The sequence below is a fragment of the Hippocampus guttulatus genome, chromosome 4 (assembly GCF_054856545.1).
Source record: "Hippocampus guttulatus isolate MCC_2025c chromosome 4, RoL_Hgut_1.0, whole genome shotgun sequence".
NCBI classification, from domain to species: domain Eukaryota; kingdom Metazoa; phylum Chordata; class Actinopteri; order Syngnathiformes; family Syngnathidae; genus Hippocampus; species Hippocampus guttulatus.
The window spans coordinates 11,762,636-11,778,619 of record NC_141264.1 but is presented as its reverse complement, the minus strand read 5'-3'; the positions used below and the strand labels follow the sequence as shown (position 1 = coordinate 11,778,619).

General features: G+C 41.0%; 1 protein-coding gene and 1 long non-coding RNA gene across 5 annotated transcripts in view; one reads left to right on the top strand and one right to left on the bottom strand.

The window, feature by feature from the left end:
- Nucleotides 1-457: 457 nt before the first annotated feature.
- mical3a (microtubule associated monooxygenase, calponin and LIM domain containing 3a) overlaps nucleotides 458-15,984 on the bottom strand; it is an 82,348-nt gene continuing 66,821 nt past the window's right edge. For 3 of the 4 annotated variants that reach the window (XM_086109136.1, XM_086109137.1, XM_086109139.1), the window contains 4 exons: nucleotides 15,687-15,737; nucleotides 6,590-6,689; nucleotides 5,850-5,923; nucleotides 458-4,987 (listed from right to left, as the gene is read on the bottom strand). In XM_086109136.1, the coding sequence (XP_085965262.1) occupies nucleotides 4,803-4,987; nucleotides 5,850-5,923; nucleotides 6,590-6,689; nucleotides 15,687-15,737 (410 nt within the window). In that variant the 3' untranslated portion in view covers nucleotides 458-4,802. Of the gene's footprint in view, nucleotides 4,988-5,849; nucleotides 5,924-6,589; nucleotides 6,690-9,122; nucleotides 9,222-15,686; nucleotides 15,738-15,984 lie in introns of all 4 variants that reach the window. The other variant, XM_086109138.1, reaches the window with a different exon arrangement.
- On the top strand, nucleotides 10,810-11,586 carry LOC147205949 (uncharacterized). The gene is made up of 3 exons (XR_015100701.1): nucleotides 10,810-10,881; nucleotides 11,318-11,374; nucleotides 11,447-11,586. It is a non-coding gene; the product is annotated as an uncharacterized LOC147205949 (long non-coding RNA).

Sequence of the window (15,984 nt, the reverse complement as noted above, 5' to 3'; positions counted from 1 at the left end):
ATGTTCTCTCCGGGTGCTCCGGTTTCCTCCCACATTCCAAAAACATGCATGGCAGGCTGATTGGATGCTCTAAATTGTCCCTAGGTGTGAGTGTGGGCGTGGATGGTTGTTCGTCTCTGTGTGCCCTGCGATTGGCTGGCAACTGATTCAGGGTGTCCCCCGCCTACTGCCCGGAGACGGCTGGGATAGGCTCCAGCACCCCCTGCGACCATAGTGAGGATCAAGCGGTTCGGAAAATGGATGGATGGATCTTCAAACGGTAAAGTCCTGAACACTTTGAAGTTTACCGACAGATCAGAGGGCAAATGCATGGTCAAACTTTGTATAGTCATAAACCTCACAAGTCCGATTACTTAAACTGCCTCCAGCCCTTAAACAGAACAATCTGTCCATAGAATGGCAAAATGTCAATTTCTCTGAATGTTTTCCTATAATGTCCAAAACACAAAAGCGACCATTTCGTGAAAAAGAAATCATTGTTTTATTGCCGTTTGCAGCATACATCCAATACACAGAGGCAGCTACACAAAGCATTTACATAAGTCGTGTCAACAGAAGTTTAAAAATCTGAATTCTTATTCTTTACATATAATACAGTTTTCACACATTAATAAATATCAGTACAATCATGTCACTTATCACACTGACAATCTACACATGAACAATTGTGTAACTCTTTCAACTCATAGTACATAGATATAACATGTACGCTATGTGCAGTAAACCAATGACCAAAAGCTGTCACTGATCCAATTTGCATCACTCCAGAACCTCAAACAAAGTATATAAATGTTTTTGTACAACCCCCCCCCCCAAAAAAATAAAATAAAGCATCCACTGAAACACAAACCTAGGCTACAGAATGGGGGAAAAAAAAACAAAAAAGGCATCTGTATGTTTGAACACTGCCACTTGATTTAGTGTGTGAATCTCCTCACTTGAACGGTTATATTAGGAGACAGAAAATACTAGACATGATATGGACGAGTATTTGTAAACATTAGCTAACATTGTGATATACAGTAAATTTCATATCAAGAATTTGGGCCTTCGCTGTTGATCACATCAAACGCTTATGTGTTTTCCTGTGACATTTTATAAAGTACGTATGAATACATTTAAAGGTAACACAACATAATATCCCTGAAATCATCCTTTCATTTATTTTGTATGCAGTTCTTAACTTTTTCAAGGTCACTGGCGAAACGAAAGCCTGTCCCAGCTGGCTGGACACCGTGGACTGATTAATTGTAAAATCACAAAATCACTTTGGACCGTGGGAGAAAAACAGTTTTACTAGAGTGCCACTAGAGAGAATATTTTGCAAATCATTTGAGGCGCAACTTCGTAAATTTGAGGAGCAATATTTTTTGTAGGATAATCCCAGGGACAACGGTTTTATTAAACAATACCCAAAATATAACGTGGAGGTTGAGGAGCATTCGAGTGTCCTACTGAAAATCCTGTAGAATAATTGTGTATTCAGATAAACTATGTTTTTACTTAACACATTTACTTAGCAATGAATAACCAATTGGTTTCCTTGTTACATTAAGGCCCTACCCCACTGAGCTGCAAACACTTCAAAATGCAAAATCAAAATGCGCGTTCACATCAGGGTTTGTCCAAGGTCACAAATTAGACACCCAAACGTTCGCCAACAGTTTTGGTGTTTTTTCTTTTGCAATTTTGAACATGTTCCAAGTTACCTTGGGACAAGAAAAGTACAGGTGAACGTCTCACACTCACCCGATGTTAAGTGTGGACTCCCAGCGATGTGAATGTGCCAACCTCAACTATGTGTTGAAGGCTCCCCATACAATATTAAATTTTATCGGGATTTATTTTTTTGTGGTTTTGTTTTTTAAACCATAGATAGTGGCAGCCAATGAAGATGTGCAGATATAGAGCATTAACCTTAATCTTGAGGAAAGTGTGGATATTCTGAAAGGCAATACACAGTCCCACTCCCACTCAATTTAATGGAATGGCTAAGCACGCAATACTAATACATTTGTACCAGCACAAACTTCGCTATTTTATCCACGACAGTACTACATATGAAATATAAATATGATCAGGGCATGTTGTAAAACACAGTATGTGTACACCGTATAAACCGGGGGTCGGCAACACGCGGCTCTCGAGCCGCATGGGGCTCTTTAGCGCCCTCAGTGGCTCCGTAGAGCTTTTTCAAAAATGTTTGAAAATGGAAAACGATGGGAGGGAAATATATATTTTTTGCTTTAATATGGTTTCTGTCAGAGGAATATTTGCGTCATAGCCTGCGACACACGCTTCTATTAGTTTAAAAAAACCAAAACGCAGCATTTCATGTACAATTCACCGATTGTACTTGCCAAGAATGGGAATCTGGGCGGCCAAGAGAAGAATTTTTAAACGGTACACGTGAGCGACGATAGTTAGCACGCTGCAAAAGTGCATCCCGTACCTCGTTCATCTTAGCGCTCGTTATAGCTGTTGCTCATTACGGCATGCGTGTGTAACTGTGTGCGTATGAGCGTGTGTGCGGTAACGGGTCGATCGCAGGAGGTTGGTTGTTCGAAAAGTAGATATTCCGTCAAAAAAGTTTGGGCACCCCTCCTCTACAGGATGAACTGCAGGAGAAAAAAACTTGTAATCATGAATGCTCGTTGTGTATTTGTAGCCAACTTAGTCATGATGATAGCAGGCTAAAATAGCTCATATACATACATACATCATGTGTTGCCGTCATTATAAGGCTTTTTATTATTTGTGGCTCCAGACATATTTATTTTTTGTTTATTTTGGTCCAATTTGGCTCTTTCAACATTTTGGGTTGCCGACCCCTGGTATAGACTGTAGTTTGAATGCAAACATCTATCTGGCAACCGTCGCTAACAGGTAGGTGGATTTTTTCATGTGTGCGCTGACTGCCAGCAGGTGTGTGTCTCCCTCCCCTGACCAAGATGATTGTCACGCTGCCTTTAGCAGCCGATCAAGGCTAAATTTGAAAGAGGTATGCGGTTGCTTTAGACTGAATTTTACATGCAACACAAGTGGTCAATTCACGTGACTGATACCATCCTAATATCAATGTTAATATTTTGAATGTTCATATCTTGATTTCGATATAATGATATGTCGCACAGCCCTATGTATGTATATATATTGAGCTTTCAAACACACCATAAAGAAGACTGAATTGGTTTTTAAGAAGTCATGTAACGATATGTAATCAAGTTTATAATTGAGCAAAACAGCTAAAAGAAGGTATGTCTTGCAACCTTGGCATGTAATTACATTTTTATCCCATGACATACAGCATCGATTGGGCCCTTTAGTATGACACAATCATTTAAATAATTAAAAAAAATAGATCAGATCCGAGGGCCTCAAAATAAATAAGACTCTTGAAACAACCTTGGACAGATGTGGTGGACCAGGGTCAAATTCCCTGTAGTCCTGTTGACTGTCAACAGCTGACTGGGGCTGCATGGACTCCCTTGTTTTTGAGTATGCTCCAGCTTCAACTGCCCCACCGTCATCAGAGTAGCTTGAATGAACCAAACTAATTTTGCTTTTTAGGGACAATAAACAGCAGACAGAAAAGAAAATTGCAAGAGGATGGTGAATTTGTATGCTCTTCTGTTGTGTACCTAATAAAGTGGCAAATGGTCTTATGTCAGTATTGTGTGTCCTTCCAGTCAGAAACAAAATAAAAAATACTCATCATGACTGCAGTTTTCACTGACTAGGTTAGATTTACACTATGTTCCCGACTGCGGTCCAGTTTGCCCAGAACGTGGCTTAGAATGGGATTTGTGGGAACTTTTTTCAGGGCATTCAAGCCTAAGTTTTCTTAGCTGTGGGCGAGTCCCAGAGGCTCAAAGGCACACTGTTTTGGCCCACGGTTTACCATTGATGCCATTGCATTCCCTCCCAAGTGAGCCGTTATGATGGGTTCTCTCATTGTATATGTCAACGTTTGTTGAAGGCTTTCTACAGATGGAATGTGAACACCGAGCAGCTTCTCAGCACATTTGTTGCCCGACATTTGAATGACGCTCTCCTGCCGGGCCCGGATCAGTCTGTGTGTGAGCACATGCATACGGACACGCAATAAAGCTTTGATATTAGTTTTCAGTCAACAACTAATACACTCATCAATCTCTTGCACCAAAATGTTAAAAGTATATTAGAGACCATATTTGTTTTTGAGTGTGGACCCACAAAACACAACGTCAAAAGGAGAGAAACATCTGTGGCTCCTTTGGAAGAAGTCAGTGTGTCAGTGGGGAGGAAGGCAACTTTAGAAGCCTTCCTTTTCTGTTCTTGCTAAAGACAGAAAGAGGATCTTGATCTACAGTAATATGTTACTGCTTCTACACAACGTATTTACAGAACACTTTTTTTTACACTTCCTTTACATCAGCAGGGCCAGATTGCAATATTCCCTTTCGATTTTTCTGGATTGAACAAGTCTTTAAACATGCTCCCAAAAGTGCCAGCACATCAAGGCTGCAATGATAAATTGCAAATGTCTTTCTACCCAAAGTGACAGTACAAACCTGAAAAGTGATTAACTAGAACTGCCTGTGGGCTGAGGATGTGTAAACGCTGCGCTGCTTCCACCAATCTTAATAGCAGCCAAGTGTGCACGTATGTGTGTTCGTTGGGAATCTTTACACATTCACTGCTGCAGGTGTGACAGACTCAGATGGAACTGCCTTTTTTCCCCATGTTTGCTGCACGACGCTGATCAAAAAATGCTCAGACCCTCAGGCTTATTTCAACTTGGAGCAATGAGTTCACTCTTGTTAAACCCAATTAAGGTTGAAGCCTTTAGAGAGCATTACACCCTCCAGGTCCTTGTCTTCCTCTTTCTCTCGAAGCCTCTGCTCCTCCAGTAGTGCTACCAGGGCATCACGCTGCTCCACCACATCTAGCATCTCATTTAATATCTGCTTTTCCTGTGCAAGCTCTTTCTCAGTCTTGAGGTGGTCTGCAAAAGAGCAAGGCAAATGAGCAATCACGGAGAAAATGGAAAAGGTGCATTGGCCGACCATAAAAAATGGATTTTAAAAAAGAAAAATAATCTGCATTTACAAATATAATTAGCAATGCAGGGTCATAGACACCCACAATGTATGCTGCTCGGGGAGTGGTGTCGCCCCCACAGGGCCCAAGTTTCTCAATAACCGCAATTTCCCCAGTGAAGGTATTCCACATGCATTACCAGCTACAATAGCAGAAATAGTTTAGAGTGGGCAGCGTTTTCTCCTCCTTTCACTCTTTTGTTCCTTGAATTACAGCTTTTATTTTCATGGTATTACAAGGAGTGGTGCGTTACCCCAGCGTAACTACATACATTTATCAAATGTAAACAGAAGTAATGTTGCCTACATATTTTTGCACAAATGTACATACATATCCAGCTAAACAGGAGGCATACAACTAATGTTGCCGACACAAATCGATTAAAAAAAAATTACACATTTTATCAAGCATTTGCATTGATACAAATCATGCATCTGCAATATATAATAATATTGAACTATAATGTTGAAACATCCATCCATTGTCAAAAATCCACATGGATACAGTGGCTGTTTCGCACTCAACAATCTTTTCAGTGGCTGCTGCTATAGAAGCAGAACATACATTCAATATGTTCAACACGAGGGCAGTTTGGATGCTTTGATGAGACTGTCAGAGAGATATTCCTCTCCTTGTTATGACTGGTTGGAGGTTTTATTTTATTTTATTTTTTTTTGCGGTGCTTCATACAAAGAGGTGATTCTAATAATTACATGAGGGGGGAACTCAGTCTTGAGGAATGGGCAATGAATGACCCACAAACTTACCTTCCACAGCCATTCGCTCCCTTAGTTCCTGCTGCAGTCGACTCTGACGGTCCTCGAGCTCCAATTCTCTGGCACTTGAAGGAAAAAATGAACAGGAGAACACCCATCAACCCTGATCAATTCTGTAGCTTTGAACTTTCAGCCTTTCGGAGTGACTTATCCGAATAAATGTTTTGATATAATAATTGTACTTACCACAGCCAAATTAAAATAAGGTACCTTCTCATCGAAATAACGGAGGGGATCCAGCAGCCTGTGTTCAGCCTTGGCTTGATTTAGATTTTATTATACAGCTATTTATTATTTCTTCTATGTTTTGTCACATTAAATCCGTCCATGTGACGGCTTAGCGTCCTGGCATTACACAATGCATTGCGTTCTGACATGTAGTTTGGGAGTGAGTATATGTTCCCGATTGCCACAGCGGCTTCATTTGCCCAAAATGTGCTACTTTGGGGGGGGGGTACTGTATAGTTAAGTTGTGTAGGTATTGTGACAAAACTGGAATACATGTGGGGGGGGGGGTGTTGAATACAAAGACGAACACAGCTAAAATCCCATGTCACTTAAATGTTTCGGGCAAAGTGGGCTGCTGCGGCTCCCGGGAATAACAGAATTTAAACGTAACATGAAAAAAACACAAAGTGGATCATTCAAAGGGTGTTGCTGCCACTTAGATCGATTCATTGCAGGGTGTTAAAAAGAATCCAACACCAAATGCTTTTGAGTATATCACTTACAATATCATGAGTTCAGATTCATAGCGGACGAGGGCATTCTTCTCCTGCACGAGCTTGAACCACTCTTGCATCAGTTTGGGATCATCCTTCTTTCCCATACCTGGAGAAAAGTGTTGGAGGAGTGTCGCGGTGAGATGCACAACATCAGATTGAACACACAAGGACACTCAAGGATTGACATTGGGGAATGCAATCACAGCCAAGGTAGGATGTCCTCGTTGAGGGATGGTGAGGTGGAAAGATGGACTTGACACCAATGTGGTCGGTTATCCATATTTCCCAGAGTCACATAAAGATGGTGTGGTGGTTTTGACTTCAGTGAGGTGTACATACAAACAACTCTCAAACACACTTAAAAGTTGGAAAGACAATCTGTTGTAATGATCTATTAGCATAATGCAGATCAGACTGTTCTTTTTGGGGTAACTATTATTTTGTCTCTTCTTGGTTTAATAGAGTACAAAGTGATGAGGTGCATGTGTGTGGAAGGGCGGGTAGGATGGGGGTGTTGAGGGAATACGTGAGGGTTACGAAGAACAACCAAAAAAAAAAAAAAAAACGAGACAGCAAAAACATTGGACCAAAGCCAAGAACTAATAGAAATATATTATATACAGGTATATTATACACACACACACACACACACACACACACACAGTACATGTGTTCAATATACTGTATATATATTTCAATAAATTCCTTAATCCTTGCTTGACCAGCTAATGACCCACCATCAGAAATTAAATCATTCAAATCCAATCAAAACAGAGCAGTTTAAAAACAAACTATTTCTGAGCCACAAATCTCCTTTCTTCAGAATGAATCCCGGGATATTCTATGGCCAAGCTAAGGTGCTAGCTGCTTTGACAACATACTTGATCAAAAATGCTTTGTGAGCAGTATGCATTTCGATTGCAGATATCACCCCCATCCTCCCCCAAATACAATTTTGTTCATTTAATCTCGATTGAGGTGGCACTTTCTTGTCATGAACTTGCGTCCTGAACAGAAAACATTATTTTAACAGTAGTCTGTCATGCTTGACCGTGTTCAAAGGGTACTATTCAGTTTGAAATAATCATTGAAATGGTCTCAATCCTAGAGCTCACTGAAAGAGTACTCAGAATACTTCATGATGCTTGATGGCCTCTTCTCATATTCATGCGGTTTAATGAATGTGTTAAGTACTGTACATTATTATAAACTTTACATAGAGTTTAGTTTGGCCTGGTCAGACTTTCAAATTCAAAATATAGGTAAAAATAATTTCGTCTCTTCTTTTCTGTACTTTTGGTGTAATTCCACAGGGTGTATTTAAGTCTATTAATTGAGGGTTTTTAGTGAAGTCTGGCTGACAATGGCAATACAGTGTTCCTTCGCTACTTCGCCGTTCGGGTATTGTGGCTTCAGTCTATCGTGAGGTTTCCAATTTTGAACATGACTTCATTGATTACAGGTTTATGTCACTATTTTACGTACTTTCTTGCCATTTTTTCTTCTTTCAAAATCAGAAAAAATCTCATTCTAAGGTAGAAAAAAAATCTAAATCAAAATCCGAGACCATGAAAATGAATGGAGCACGTTACAGGCAGAAATAGTGACCAGAGCGCACTCAGCCTCCGGCAGCACATGAGGATGGCAAAATGTCCACGTTTTCCTTTTTAGTTTAATACGGCTTACCTTAACCAGAATCCCACGTCGCATTGTAGCAAAAAGTACAAACCTTTGGGCGCTGTAACTCCTTGTTTAGAAAACCAAAAAGCTAGGTGCCATGACTACTGTTCCGTTGGAAGTACAAAGATTTAAAGAGCTGGTACATGTTCACCACTTTTTTTTAATTGCATACTTAAATGAATTGGAACAAGTAATTAGCATGGCGTATTTCAACTAGAAGATAAAGTTGGGGTGGAGCACATGTTGTCGATAGAGGTACAGGGGTAACCTAAAGACATGAGACTTTAGGTTTTTTTGGACATTTTCTTTCCACCATCCCCACCACCACCAGCCCTCAGCGCCAAACAAAGGAGAACCCTCAAAGAACTTAAAAGTAAAGCATAAATCAATCAGATCACACATGAAAACAAAAGCTTGCACCTTCACACACTTCACAAATTGAAACCCAGGCAAAATCTCCATTGGCAGGTATTAGCTACAAGAACAAACCAGATGATTCATTAATTTTTAAAACTTGCTTTGTGCAGGCTCCAATATTTACAACACAACTTCACACCATGCAAGGATGACACTCCTGAATCAAGCCTCCAAGCGCAAGTTACAGTTTTTGTGTGGAGATTTGTCATACTATCTGAAAATGGCGAATGACGGTCACTACAATGACCTATTCAAATGGTTGCACTTGAAAACCATGCATGCAGCTGGTTCGCAACATCACAGCAGAGCTGGTAAAGAAAAAGATGGGGGAAGGCAAGACAATTGGGGAGGGTTCAGGGAAATAGCCCAGTTCTGGAGAACCCCTGCGGTTGCCGTGGTAACCTGCCACACCCGACAAGCAGAGGCGGCGAGGTTAGGTTACCTTCAGGGGAACAGCAGAGGCAGAAGGGGAGAGTTCTCCGACGGTGCATCCCCACAAAAGGCTCAACTTCCACAAGACAGGGGGAAAGGGAGCGAGGGACTGACACAGACCGGGACATTGATGTGGAACAGAGAAGGGATGGTAGAAATGATAGAGAAGAAGAAAAGCAGAGATGTTACAGCAGGAAACAGTCGAGGATACAGGGTGAGGGGACACGTGTGATGAGAAAGAGAAAAACATGGAGGAGGATATCAAAGGAGGGCAGGAACAGTGGGATAGGAAGAAGACAAATCACCTAGGATGAGAAGGTGGGAGTGATCACCTTTGTGGTATGAGGGATGAATAAAGTAGGAGTAAAAATAGCAAAACAACCTGGAAGAAAAGGCTTTTGTGATAATGCACGAGTACTGCTCTCTAGACACTTCCATTAGGCCAACACATTATTCTTTTGAGGATACCATGGAATGAAAAGGCTTGCACTTCAATACAAAAACCTTAATAGGCTCAATTTACAGCTCATGGTTAAAGTGAAGAGGGGAAAAAAAAGCAGGGAATCATACTGTATATCTTCAGATGGAAATCAGGCTTCTTCAAAACGTGCATAAAAACTGGATACTTATCTGATCCCACTTAATGCAACTGTAAGCCACAAATTGGATATGAACCGTCAATATGAGCTTGATGTCACTGCAATAAACCGATCAGTGATGAGTCCACTACGTCTGCTCAAACAACACATATGCTACAGCACCACCATTCAATTTGATGACTTGTTCCATTTCTTCTCCATGAAGGCTACTATAAAGTATGCTACGCCGATAACTATTATGATGAAAACTGATTTTTGACCACCATGTAAATGTGAAACAGTACTACCGATATTTCCGGAATATAAACTGCTACTTTTTTCCCATGCTTTGAACCTTGTGGCTTTGAATGTGACATGGTTAACTCATTTACACCCTTTGACGTATAAATACGTCAATTTGCGCATAGCCGTTCCCTCCCCATGACGTATTAATACGTCAATCACGTGTTTTCATGGGGGAGGGTGCAAGAGAGTCCGATGCAACTTCTCACCACAGGATTAGGCTTGACGGCAATGTTAAATAGCAAGAAATTGGCCATCGGGTGGCAGTGGTGCAAAAATCAACCAGGATCACGCCGCAGAAGGAGTAGAAAGGGCGTACAGTGAAGGAGGGGCGTATGTGGATAGTGGATTGGAACATTAGCAACTAGCAACGATGGAGAAAAGGAAATAACTAACTAAAAATGATTTTTTTTCGGTATAAAAGCATCCTCGAAACAAAACAACAAAGGAGATGGTGTTTGTGTGGAAGAGAAAATGACGCTTCGGTCACTAATCGAAAGCGGCACCCGTCAAACGAACGTCGGCCTGCACAAACATGGCGTGCTACACGCAGCCCGCATATCTCACGCCGAGTTTCGAGTTCATCTGATGAAGATGAACTTGCTCCACGTCAGCGATCATCGCTTGAGCATTTTGTGCCTCCCGATGCCCCACGTCGCCCACAAATCGTCTCCCCGGCGACTTCCAGCGATGACGGCAAAGAGGCTGCATTACTTCGCATGGCCGACGCCGGGCACGCGTCAGCGATTCGTTGGAATCGTCTCGTAAAGACGACGACGAAAACGATGAATTGGAGAGCGATTTGGATCCCGATGTCGGATGAATGTGTGCCTTCGGACGTAACGGAAAGCAGCTGAGAGTCCTCGCCAGAGCCGCTGGAACGAGGAGGTAACTGCTGACTAGCTTGCAAGTTCCCATTCAAAACTTCATCACTTCTTATGCCTCCTCAGTCACTTTTATGCACCGCTACATTCCCCGCTATACTATGAAGTTGCCAGTAACACTCATCATTTATGTACGGTTGATGCGTCTCGTAGATGTGGATGAAAATATGCGCTGACTTGCATGTCGCCATAGGTTTTCAAAAAACAAACAAAAAAGAAAAACAGGACACATTTGGTCCGCTCAGCTCTGCTAAAACCACTAGTGTTAAATTCATATTCCATTTCATTTCAAATTGGATGCTGAGCAACGTGGAATGAATGGTGTAAATAGCAGTGTGCGAGCATGTATGTGTGTGTGTGAGAGATGTTGAAATGTAAGTGGAAAGCAACAATAAAAAAACTAAAAGTGTGGTAATTGTACATACTTCTATACATTACAGATTGTCCAACCAGAAGCCAAAAGATGACGACTCCTCGCTTTGGTGGTGGAAAGAAAGGTAAATAAAATTATTGTACCTCACTCTGCAGCAAGATATATTTGCAACTTTTTATGTTTCTATAATTTATAGGTCGTGCATCTGGACGTGGTGGGATGAATCGATGGTGACAAACTGGATGGAAGCCAAAAACCATCTTCTCCACAGCTGCACTTTTGTTCATAGTTCAATAGTTTTGTTGTGTGCAAATAAATTATTTTGCTACAAAAACATTATTTGTAATGTTCTTTTGTAGGAGGAACACATTATTGAGGTATTTGAGCTGTCACAAAAGCAAAAAATAGTGTAAAACTTGAAATGATGCTTGAAATGCATGCTTTTACAAAAAGCTCATTTTCTCTGGATCTCCGCAGAAAATCGGCCTTTCCCATAAAACTTAGCAGTTTTCTAATGCTGATTGCCAACGAACGGAGAAAGATAGAAACAAACTTTTTTTTCTGCTGAAAGAAGAGAGTCTCACCTTTCTTTTGACAGGTTGCATGTATATATAGCCATAGAACAGAAAATTCTGTGGGCCTTGCAAATCAGTCAAAATTCAGTAAAATGTGAGGGATTGAGGGGGTTGCTCCAGTGAAAAGGGGTGGTATTCAATGAGTTAATTTATGGATTTTTACTAACGAGTTTCATGCTGCCAATAGATTGAGATACAATCCCATCACATCTTACCATCACAATGGACCAATGAAACTGAGTCAGTGCTCAAACTGAATCTTCATATTAGCATTTGTATAATTTAATTGGAGGCATGATGACAAATAAATAAATAAATACCAGGCCAAAGTTCCCACTCTTTCCGTAAAATAATTTTTTAGGACTTTTGCAGGACTTTCCGGCACTTTTTCATTTACTGTATTAGGAGTAAAGTTATCAAAGCATACACGAATAAATTCCACTGCTAAGCTTTGGAGAGGTGTTATTTTCCACAACTGTACCCACCATTTTGTACATTTAAGCAGATTGCTCCAATGTTAAAAAACACCATACTAAATTGGTGCCCCCCCCCCCCAAAAAGGGCTCTCTCAAAGCCGCAAATCAATTCTCAACATTCACAGCAAAAGAGCTGCTCGTTCACAAGTGTCACAACACTAATGTACGATCTCACTTGGATGGTGTCATCTAAAGGACTTTCATTGCTAAGTAAATGAAGATGGTATAGCTGACTGACGAATGAGCTGCTGATGGGTTAAAGAGAGGCCATAGCCCATGATAGCACCCACTGCACCGCAACAGCCAGGTTGAATAGCCAAGGGGCGTAACACTAGCTAAAAACTGCATGAAAAGGCGGTTACTCAAGCAGGATTCCAAATGAATTTTTCTCATTCACGTATTTTCTGTGAAGCAAGTATGAATACCGAGTGGAACGTTGTTCGTATTCGTGCTCATGAGCTCTTTTTCTTCAATAAAAATTACTAATTTGAAACTAATTTGTTGAGCTGCATCTCAATCTACCACCTGTGTTTTTACGCAATCCTGACAAGCTGGAAGATGAAGAAAGCCATGCTTGACTATGTTGTATCGGTGTTTGAAAAGCAGTTACAAGGGTTTAAGGTAATTCAAAGTTGTTTTTTTCTAGTCCATCTGCTTGATCTCTTTCTTTACAAATATCTCCTGTAATAACGTGGACACCTATGCCCGATAAAGCGGCCAATATGTATGCATGCATGTATATTTATTTTCAGCCATCCATCCATCCATTTCCCGATACGCTTATCCTCACAAAGGTCGCAGGGTGTGCTGGAGCCTATCCCAGCTGTCTTCGGGCAGTAGGCAGGGGACACCCTCAACTGGTTGCCAGTCAATAGCAGAGCACACATTGACATACAACCATCCGCGCTCACAGTCACACTTAGGGACAATTTAGAGTGTTCCACTAGCCTGCCATGCATGTTTTTGGAATGTGGAAGGAAACCAGAGTACCCGGAGAAAACCCACGCAGGCATGGGGAGAACATGCAAACTTTACACAGGAAGGGCAGAGCCGGAATCGAACCCTGCTCCTCTGTGCCGTGAGGCGGACGTGCTCTACCAGTCGACCGCCATGCCGTTATGTGACCACGGCATGGTGGTGCATTGTCATCCATGAAGATGAAATTAGGCCCATGTTGTTCAAGTATGGGCATAATCACAGGATTAATAACGTTATTCAGGTAGCATGGGCTTGTCACTGTACCATTCACAAAGTGTAGAGCAGTTCTGTACCGACTGGACTAACATTTTATACCTTCATTATTTGAAATAGATTTGATTGACTTTTCCCTATATGCAGTGTGATGCAAGAGGGTTATGAAGAACATATTCGTTGAGCTCATTTTAAGTGAGCGAAAGATGTTTACTCATTTAAATAATATCACAACTGCAAATAGGTACTAGTAAAGGAAATGTGATGTAATTCAAATTTCTTAACAGGATACCGAACTCCACCAAGTTGGACACGAGACTTAAAGTGCTGAATTCAAAGCTAGCATGAGAAGCAGAGAGTACAGGCCAGAGTCAAGAAAGGCAAATAAAAAAGCCAAATGATACTCATGATCAAGAATTTTCCAAATAAGGCAGACAACACACATGGAACTACACCTTAATTCCCTAACACCAACTCACACAATATCAGTCGTTAAATTCCCTCCTAACCAAAAGCCATAACAATAGTGATATCTGGACAGCATCGAGATCCAATACAACAGCTATGTACAGTATATATAGTATATGTACTTTTTTTTTTCCACAAGGCCAATTCATACTGAGAGGATTTTCTGATCATTTGTCCTTGCATGTACTGTATATTGCAGGCAATCCAAGACAAGCCCTCGAGAGGCTGAATCAAAACTCAGCATTACTATCTTTGTAAAAATCTAATCAATTTTTCGATACGGCTCTTGTATTGGAACCCCGTGGATTGTGAACGTGTATGTCAGTTTGTGACAAGTGAGCCAATGAACGAAATGTTATTGTGGGAGTGAGTTCATCGTTATGTCCAAACACCAAGCAATTTCTCGCATGGGTGAGTAAAAACAAGCTACAAGGCCAAACAAAGAGAAATCATGAGCCTCTTAAAATTTGGGGGGAGACATTTCTAAATAAACCATTTTACAGTGGAATCAAGGGTTGAAATCTCACCTCGTATTCAAACAAGACTGCATTGAAAATGTCAAGTCCAACATGCTGACTACAGACTAATCACACTTAAGACTAGATTGAGGGGTTAACATTGGCACACGCTGTGGTTAAATACTGGGGGAGCAACAACTGAGCAGGTATGAGGGGGGAAAAATAAAATCAGGGAAGGATGATGGGAAACAATGACAGCACATAGGAGAAGGATGGATTATTGGGAATCTTAACAAGGCGGAAGTATTATTGACACTGGGGGGCACAGTTAATGGGACAAACAACACATTTGTTTTTAATAGGACACAAGCTGCGCTCTGAATGTTTCCCCATCCCTGGGGACAATTGAATAGTGGTCATGATCTATTTACTGTGTATTTTAAAACTCGCTACATTTTCGGTTAGACTTGTCAGAACTCTAGTATATATTCAAGTTTAGTTTGCTGGGAACGGTTTCACAGGCAAGGACTCGTTTGCATGAAGAAGCCATATGCCTATGACAGAAAGCATGAAAATGATGACAACACCCAGCATTATGCAGGGCGCTTTCATTTGTTTCAGAGCGGGTGTACAGGTAATCCGCCGACATATCATTCTGTTGCTTATTGTGGTATTTCTATGGGTTTAAAAAAAATTATTATGTAGTGACAGTCATGAATGTAATTTATTTTATTATCACATCTCAGTCATTGTGCGGGTTGTTACATTTTACATTCATGAATGTGTAAAGAAGTGGACATTTATTTTTATCTTACTGCAAATACAATAGTAGTACTACCATTTTGGAGCTCAAATACTGTTCATTTCTGCATCTCTTATTGTGCTTGTAGTTCACAGTGGAGCAGAATTTCTTGTTTCGACAGGAGAGGGGCAAAATATGAGCAACACCTATGCGCTGAGTGCCGTGTGATGTGCTGCACCACTGCAATTTACTAGAATTAATGTCGCCTTTACATTATTCGAAAATCCATCGTTCATAGGTTTATAGACATCAACTTCAATCTTATTGGTCTGATCTCCTTTGTCATGTTGCTGAGGAGAAGGCCAGAGAATACGGACAAGTGGAATGGAGGAGGCTTTGCAATGATGCGAAAACCAATCAGCCAGACAGTCAATGGAGGTAGATGGGTACAAAACAAAAGGTAGGGTGGGGAGAGATTCAGTTAGCCATTAGGTTAGTCTTTAAACGACAGATTGCAAATACATACCGCCCAGATGTAAGTCCAGGATTTCACTGTAATTAGAATCTCCCCAATAGTCTACAATGACAGGGATATATTAGACACAAGAGTTATTTCACACTGCCCCACACTGGGCACACAAACAATGTTCCTAAAATGAGCATGCATGCACACACATAGGTACACTTCAACCCACAGGGACACTCAAAAGACATATCCCTCTGTACTCACCACGGTGCCCAGCACAAACAGCTTGTAAGCATGAGCACATGACAGTGATCAAAATAAGCAATCTGTTTTACAGACTTGCTGTATTGCTGAGAAC